This window comes from Labrus bergylta, chromosome 10, assembly GCF_963930695.1.
Source record: "Labrus bergylta chromosome 10, fLabBer1.1, whole genome shotgun sequence".
NCBI classification, from domain to species: Eukaryota; Metazoa; Chordata; class Actinopteri; order Labriformes; family Labridae; genus Labrus; species Labrus bergylta.
Window position 1 is genome coordinate 8,812,678 of NC_089204.1, and position 9,137 is coordinate 8,821,814.

At 40.4% G+C, this 9,137-nt stretch overlaps 1 protein-coding gene across 1 annotated transcript; it reads right to left on the reverse strand.

Moving 5' to 3' along the window:
* Positions 1-919: 919 nt before the first annotated feature.
* On the reverse strand, positions 920-8,881 carry fbxo28 (F-box protein 28). Its single transcript, XM_020638282.3, has 5 exons — positions 8,671-8,881; positions 7,469-7,578; positions 6,187-6,325; positions 5,134-5,329; positions 920-4,403 (listed from the first exon to the last, which is right to left on the reverse strand). The coding sequence occupies exons 1-5, from the start codon at positions 8,857-8,859 to the stop codon at positions 3,892-3,894; spliced, it is 1,146 nt and encodes a 381-aa protein (XP_020493938.1). The 5' UTR covers positions 8,860-8,881; the 3' UTR covers positions 920-3,891.
* Positions 8,882-9,137: the final 256 nt, after the last annotated feature.

A 9,137-nucleotide genomic window follows, 5' to 3' on the forward strand; every position in this document is an offset into this window, starting at 1 on the left:
GCTTATTATTATTATTATTAATGATTTAAGAAACACATTTTATTTTGAAACTATAAAATGACTCTACCTCAAAGCATATTGTTACAAACTACATTTGTTTTTAGCCCTGCCTGTCACTGCCAATTACAAGCTACTTCAGATGAGTATAAGAGATTTCTGCCTGTCATTCTTTTAATTTATGGCTCACAATATCGTCTCTCAATGAAGTAGTATGGGTATATTACGCATTGCCTGAATCCTTAGAGTCCTTTGATTATTTCAGTTTCTGAGTTTTGTGTCTCTGATGTGTCTTGATGCTTGAAACATTGAAAAATGTTGAAAATGCCCCTGAGACTAAAACAGGATACACACCAGCGTCTAAATGAGATTAACTTTAGGGGGTGGTTCACTTCATTCGTTACTGTGACACAGCTGCCACTCAGGAATGTCTATCATACCAAAATATCATCTACAGACATGGACATTTTTATAAATGATTACTAAGTTTTGCCACCTTGAGTGGTAGCAGAATCTGGTCTGGCCTATGGACTAACTGAGTGTAATGTGAATGATAAATCCAACAAGAATTTTCACAGAATGTGCAGTAATCTGCAGTTCACCTCATATTTGCTCTGTGTCTGCAGAACTAGTAAATTCAAAAAAAAAATTTGGTAGCTGTAGTAAAGTCAATGTTGGGTTCACAGTTGATTGTGATGTCTTGAAATGTAAGTTACCATGAGGAGTTATAATCCGTAGAGTAAAACTAAGATGTAGCGCAGGAAGCACTCGGACAAGTGCAAAAGAAAAAAATAATCTTATTTTGTGGGAGTCTAAACTTTCCAGAAGTACATGGAGTTTGGAACATGTTGATGTTTTCCAGGCAGGGAGAGTCTTGTTTGAATATGTTATTATTACTGGGTATCAAAAGAAGACAAGTGGGTAAGTTAAGTCGAACTTTAATAAGTTTGATTTTTACATTTGTAACAGTAATGTGTGCAACAAAACCGTACAGTCAGCCTCAAGTTGGCCAGCTCAAAAGATAGTTTTCTTGGTATACATACATGAAATAAATTCACAATCTACACTTAAAAGTACATGAAGATTACAGTACAGTTTTCTAAACTGAGACGCAGTCTCAAATTAAGCCACTAGATTACATCTTCTTATGTTTATCTGACCAGTGTCATTATAATACACGCTGGTGTTCACCGAGATGTGAACTGCATTTCCAAAAGTTCATGCCGTAAGTGGTTCAGTTCATCAAAACAACAGAAAGCTTCAAACAAAGAAAAGGGCAGCCACAATATGGGCTCACAGCTAACCTAGCCTTACAAGGCAAGAGACGAGTTTGAACAGAAAAGAGGAGTACCTGCTGCACAGGGGAACTCAGACGCTGCTTTTCTTTTTTTAAACAGCTGCACAAACGTATTCTACTCTGAGCCACGCTATTGAAAACAAACATATTACTTTGCAGCACCACTCCATGGTCAGAAGTTCTGGCATTTCTACACTCCACCATGCGTGATTTCAAACTTCAATTTCAGAGTTCATCTACGCCACGGAAAAAAGGGACACACGGTATCATCACTGTCCACTGGTGCAGATAGGCTAAATTCCATTTACTTCCCTTGCTTTTGGGTGGGTGGGTGGGGGGGGGCAAAAGGTCACAGAGACAAATAACAGAGTCTGCGTGGCACTAGAGATGAAAATAGAAATGTGTATTTAGCATGAATAGACCCTGTAAAAAAAAATTTTTTTTCAGTTTCCACCCATTTGTTACAAATAATTAGTCAGGGAAATGTGTTGGAGAGACACTGGACTTGATCATGTCAATACTCAACATGACCGAATTTTAATAACAAGAAAACTTAAGTGATGAAATGAGAAATTTAAATCAAGGTCCTCATATTATTCTTTTAGAGTTTTCAACACTATTGTAAGATCTTCATTAGTGCAGACTGTAAGATATAGCTGACAGCTTTAAAAAAAAAAAAAGATAGAAACTTACTGGTCAAATTATATCGCCAAACACAATCTCAATAGTGCATTTGAGAAAATAATGGTAAACCAGGGAGAACGCACCGTGTCTCTCTCTCTCTCTCTCTCTCTATTGATCAAGGCCATGATATCTGGAAGCTAAAAAGAAAACCTAGGATGTGGCCCTTGAGTGGCTTTATGTTGTAGATGACTTCAAGTTTGACCTAATGGTATAAAATGAAGTATGATTGTGCAAATGCAAGGTCTTTATCTCTGATAAACGGAATCATCAGAGAAACAGACAGAGGAGCAATTACAAAATGTTTTCAAGAAACGCCGGCCATGTTTCTTTTTCATAGTTTGAAATGAAAGGCAAGTAATGCTGTGCAATTATCTGCAGTTAAAATGATGGAAATGAAGTGATGTCCCTTAAAGGAGAAACAGCACATTCAAAAGACTTTAACTTTGTCTGATAGAACACTTTGTGGAAAGGTGTCAAATGTTTTTTGTTTTTTTTGCCAGCAGTTAAATTGTTGCCTCGTCATCATAAGCAGAGCACATAAGTTAACACAAGACGAGCATAAACATCAGGTGCTGTCAAGAGATAAAACGGCCTGTTCGAAAAACCTTTGAAGAAAATGACACAACCCAGCAGGACTGTTGGTCCCATTATCACTGCTCCGTCTCTGAGAATCATAGGAAATGATCCGTCAGTTGTCTTGAGGCACAGTGGAATGGATATCACATCACACACAACGTCTACCTCACACTTTGCCTTCTGCCAGGCAGGAAACAGAAGAAACAACAGGTCGACTCTGTCACATATATGTTACCTAAACACTGCCTTTGCCTTTCTTTAACACCCCTGTCGTCTTTCTAATCTGAATGAAGCACAGACTTTATTTTACTTAACGGGCCACAAGAACCAACCAGGCTACTGGCCAGGACTATAAGGTACTTTTCTTAAATGATCTATTGCACTCAACCAAGTAAATAAACTGAATGCTTGTAGATTTCGACCTCTGACCCTTGTGAAAATGGAAAAGAAAGAGGCCACAGTTTAACAATAATGTGCAATTTCAATTTAGGTAGATCTGTTTCACTTGAAGTTAAAGGCCCGTCAGCCGAGTCAGTTTCTGTAATAAAATCTCTTGGAGCATATTATTTAAGAAACAAAAATCGTATGAACACTAACTTATGTGTCTTCTGTTAGCCTTATTTTTCAAGAATCTGATTTTTCAGTTTGGACATGCCACTTTTTGTTTTTGCAAAAATATGAGCCTTTAGAAAAGCATCTGCATTAAAATGCTTTAAAGCTACCTTATGTAACCTTCTATAAATAGATTATATTGCCTATGATCTGATTGGATTAAATGGCTAAGAAGCTGTCGAAGCATGAGTCTGGTGTTACATTATTATTTTTCTTCTTTTCAACAAATCCCATGTGCAGAAATGAACCCTCATTTGAATGTATTTACGGTTAAGTATTGTGTGTGTAATCCAAAAGCTTGAGTGCTCTTTTTCTAATGTTAGAGCTCCATTGTTCACCGTAAATACACTTAAAAAAATCATTCACTGGCGACCATGACCTAATTAGCCACAAACTGACCGTGTCTGGTTTTGTTTTTTTTACTATATCCAAAAGACACTGTCCAGTTTCTTTTAGATATAGTCCATGGAACTTGTTGGCAATAGGAAAAAAAAAAATGAACACCAGACTTGAACAGTCCTTTAACAAAAAGTAACAATCAACTGTTTCCCACTCAATGTTGTGCAAAGTCCTGGTGATGTTCTGGGCTCAGTGTTCTAGCTGTAGACAGCAGTGAGTAAGTTCACAAGCAATAGTGTGAGTATGGGGGTGGGGTTTTTTGGGGCATCAGATTTAAAAAAAAGAAAAAAAAAAAAAAAGTAAAGACAAAAAAGACGCAGAGTCTCTTATTTTTTGCTACGCAGCCGTTTGGACTGTCGCGGAAGATCCGAGCTCTTTCTGGTGCGTTTGAGTGATGATGCTCCATCGCTCTCTGCCTCTCTGGCTAGAGAAGCTGCGGCCACGCTGCCACTTGCTAACACAGTAGCAGATGTGCTGGCAACAGTGGAAGACACAGCAGTGCTGCTGGATGTAGAGGGTGCAGCTGTGCTAGGCCTGGGTCCTCCCAGAGCAGCGGCGCTACTGTCCATCAGTTCGCGGAGCTTGTGTTCCAGCTCGGCAAGGCGAGCGTTCTGCTCGCCGATCACCTGCGTCTGTTCCAGCAGCTTCTGCTCCTGATCCTGCAGCTGCTTCTGCTGCTCCAGCTGCTTAACGCGAATTTCCTGCATCTCCCTCCGCAGTACTGTCATGGACGCCCCGTTCACCTTTACCTGCTGCTGCACCTTGGTCATCTCAGAGCGGGATGGCGTGTTCTTGGCCAGCAGGGACATGGTAGTCAGGGAGGTAGATGGACCTGCCACTGAGGGATCAGAACAGTTAGTGGACTTGCTGCATGTTTTTTAGCATGAAAATATTTTACACTTCATGCCAGCATTCGCCCTTTCACACAAGCATTCAATTACGACGGGATGTTAAAGTACCAATCTGTCCATCACACTAATGTAACCCCTTTCACACAAATACAACTTTCTGATGCACGGTAAGTGTGTGACTGTGTGTGATTCTACATTCATTTCTATGTCTGTTAGACAGAACGGTACTGGAGCCAGAGGAGAGCTTGGAAACAAACAAACTCGACATGTCTCAGACCTCTATTCCATTTAAAACCCAATATGAATGTATCAACACATGTCAATCTTTCTAATGCATTAGAGACTTTATAAGTGGTGTAAGGTGCAGTCGTTTTCTGCATCCTCAAGATAAGAAAGCACCATATTTGCACCTGACCCCACCCCCCCTCTCATTTCAAGACAAACACCCCTGGGCGCTAACAGAAGCGCAAATTAATTTTGCTATTTACACAACCTGAGTGTTGAGCGTTACAGGTTACATATTATAGTCCTTTACAAAAACCTTAAAGAAGTCTCAGAGGTCCTTAAGTATGTTGTAATGTAAATTTAAAAAAAGGGTGCCATTTTAATCACATATTGTAATTTTCATGTTTAGAGTTAAATAATTGAAAGCTGCTTTGCATAAAGTGGATTTTTTTTCTTTGACTTCATGTGCGAGCACAAAGGAGTTAACATTACCTGGTGCTGAGCCGATAAGGCGACCAGACAGGTCAGCCCCAGGCAGCTTCTTCTTCAGGATGGGGACTATCTTTTCATCAAAATACTCCATGGCCATGGAGGAGATGTCCCTCAGCTCTTGTAGAACCTCATGAGCTCGCTGGGGGGCTCGAGTGGAGTTTACGTAGCGCAACACACGATAAATCTCATCAATAACCTGACAGCACAGAACAGAACCTGATCAGGACATCGCATATGAGGCAGGAAAAGCAGACAACAGACATGAGGGAAACATGAACTGCTCCTGTAACACATCTATAGGCCCTCTGCTGGCAGCGCGACATTCATATTACAGTTAAACAAAAATACAGGCTTTATCTATAAAGAGGAACACAAAGGACCCATAGACACACAGCTATGTGGAGCATGTTATATTTAGGTTTGGAGTCCTGCTGCCACTTAGAGGAAAGAATAGGCATGCATCCATTCTTTAAAAAAAAGAACAATAATTCAACAAATGAAAATAACCTTCCAGTTCATCTTTTACAAAGATGTGTCTCTCTCTGTTGGTTGATCTATTAAGAAATATGTTACCTCATGTCAACTCCATCTTGTTTTTTAGTCACAGATGGACATCGGGTTTTAGAACGATCTAGTAAGATCGTAATGGAGAGTTGAAACCTGGACTTCCAGATGCATACGTTTTAGGATACAATACTTGTTCCAAAATGTTACCTGATATTTGCAGTAAGTCCATGATGTAACATGACTGATTCTTGATTTAACACTATTGTGTTTTTAAACGATGTATTCACAGCTGACCTGTATTCTTAAATGATTGTTACCTTCTTCTATCCTATACTGCAATTTGTTGTTGTTGTTCTATGTCCAAAATTAGGATCAGGTTAAGATCTGGGTGCAAACTTTGCATAAAATCCATAAGCGTTATTTTGACATCAGAACATGGCATAAGATAAAACTGATCAAGGTCTGTTGCTGTATTGGAAATAAAAGCCTTCCCAATCCTCCTCACTCTGCTGGTCTACTGTTGCTAATGCTGGCAGCTGAGCTAACCTTTCCAGGGATGAAGCAGCAGAGGTTGGAGTCAACATATTTCATGAAGGTCATGTTGAGCAGAGAGAGGCGTGTCTCCACGGCGGCCAGGATGTCAGCGTGACGGGCCAGAGAATGGTTTCTCCTCTCCGATTCTCGCCTAGATGAAATTCATAGAAACACAAAGGTGAAGACAGGTTGCCTGGTTTTTAACTCACAACCTTTATGATAAATGTTGTCAATCGTATAAAAGCATGCATAAAAGAAGCTTAACTGCAGGGATATTTGTTCATGCTCTACCACTAAAAGGAAAATGAAAAACCATTCTCAAGTTGTAATATTTTGCACAAATGTACGGCCACAATTAACCAAAACTATTTCAAATGGATCAGTAATTCACCACCGTGTGCGTGGCTCCTTGTACATCCTACAGTCATCATTAATGGATGTGTTCAAAAACTGAGATGCATCGTGTACACGGCCACTGCCGGGATGATCAGTCCAAGTAAATGCTAGCTACAGTAGCTATGCACAATTAGAAATATTACAAAAATATGATGCAGTCTGGATTTGTTTACACAGAGTTCCAAATGCATTAAAGCAAAGCATTTTGGGAACAAGAAAAAATCCAATTTTGAAATTATTTAGTTCCACAGTATTCAATTGTTCTGTGGAGCCTTTAGACGTTTAGTTGAGTGTATTTAAATAACACAAGGGGAAGAGCAGAGGCTGACTGTGACATCGGCTGAGGCAGTGGTCAACCCACAAACATTAGCAACAAGCTGTACTTTACATCTGGAATTTAAAAAAAACAAACATTAAAATCCAGCCAATTGAGGTCCTTTAGTTTGCTGTAAGAGAATAAAGAGACACCGCTTCTCTTTCCAGTGGATACCAGATGTGTTTCAGCTGCATTTCTAAGCTGTAGGTTTCATGTATTGCTGATGGAGCTGGAACTGTATGCTTCATTTTGGCCTACCCACTAATCTGCTACTGAACACACCCTTCCAGGTAATCATTTTCTCATGGCAAGCAGTGCTGCGGCTGAACACATCCGCTGTGAAGAGGATTGAAGCTGCGTCTGCTTTGCTGCGGCTTTCACTACACTGGTAAGTGCTAACAAGTTGTAGACTCAGCACCAGACCTGAGTCTTGATACATTAATGTTCCATCACATTAAGTTTATTTCGTACACTTTAAAATGCCCTCTTAGAAATGTATGAACTATTCCACTGTGTTCCTGTAATTTAATAGTGTGTGGCTAATCCGTAACAGCAGTAGAGCTCTGCTGATGTGATACTGACCTGGGCAGCTGGGCCTTGACTTGCCTCTGGCACAGGCTGTGGTAACGCTCCACCTTCAGGAAGCCCTGATTCAGGACACGCTGGCAAATCATGTCCATGCGCTTACACACCTGGAGAAGGCAGACAAGAAAAAACACAGCAAACACGTACGGCTTTATGAGTTTGAACAGGGTTTTACTTCTGTTTTCCAGCAGGGAGATATTTGCCAAGAATGGGTTCGAACACTACTGTAGTTTGGATTGGCTACACCCTTGGTAGTTATTGTTCCACTAGAGGCCATTTTGACAAAGTTTCCTTGATGCCTTGAAAAGATTGTTTGCTGTTTACTCCTTATACTACTGTGAAGCTGTTTGCTCGCCTGTAGAGCAAACAAGAACTTTAACGTAGTTCAGCAGTGTGTGCACTCTTCTTACTTTGAATGTCTGGATCAAAAAACAGAGTCAATAGGAGAAGTCCTGACTACGTTGAATACTTAGTGTGAATCAGAGGATATTTCCAGGTATTGGGGTTAGCTTTTCTTAATGTTCCAGGTCTGCTATATCTGTAAATGAAAAGGTCTACAAAGCACAGACCCAGGACTTTGAAGAGACCATGGGACCCTTAAGCCCTCTGTCTTGAGTGACTTTAAAAGGTACTGGGCAGGAGGGCGGTCCTTTGGATTCCATTTGCTTTTTATTCATGCATGTGTTACCAAGAAGATTAAGGCGGAGGCATACAATTTTTGACAGCAAAAAAAATAAAAAATAAATCATGACAAACACCATCACTGCAACATAGTTCAAGAGACATTGCATGAAGGATTGTCAGAAAGCATGCCAACAAGGTCGACAGAATAAGAGAGTGGTGCATTGAAAAGCACATCTAGAACTTCTCAGAGACTTGTTTCCACCTAACCTCATATCCAACAACATTTCCATCAGGGCAGGTAAATCCATTCACGGTTAGCACATGCAGAAGCTGTCTCACATTTCAACTCTTCATTTGGTGTGATGCGTATCTCTCTCTGTCTGTCCTCATAATGAGATAACAGCACATTAAGCAGTGCGGGGGCCAAAGCTGCAACATGCACCACTCACCGGCTTTAAACACGGCCCACAATTATTACATTTACACTTTGCAAAAGTAATAATCAAGAAAGATGTTGCACACAGCTCAAATTAGCTTTGTGTCCCTTCTAGTTGGCTTGTTTTTGTTCTCCTTACCGAGCGAAGGAGGCTGATTTCATCATAAGAGAGGAAGTTGAGAATAGTCTCAATGGCCACGATGGGTAGTCCTAACAGCGGGTTGTTCTGGTGAGGCTGATCCGGTGGAGGGGTCGACTGTCTCGGTGACACCGATTCTGAGTCCAAGGACCCAACACATCCATCAACTCTATCTACCACGGCCGCCATCTTGCTTTGCTGAGGAGGAGGCGGAAGTGACGTTGCAAAGGGAAGCTGGCGTGACATTTTACCCACTTGATTTATTTACCGGTATAACAGCTTGGACAAAAAGAAGAAAGAAAAAGTAGAAGTGCTTGTTATGAAGGGAAACAGGGTCACTGCAGGCTCTTTCGGCTGCAAAACACCTCTTTGTTAAGTCCAGCCTCTTTTAATCAATACATTCATTTTGTGTATTGACTAATAATGATAGCAAGATTTTAATAAATAAATAAATATATAAATAAAAA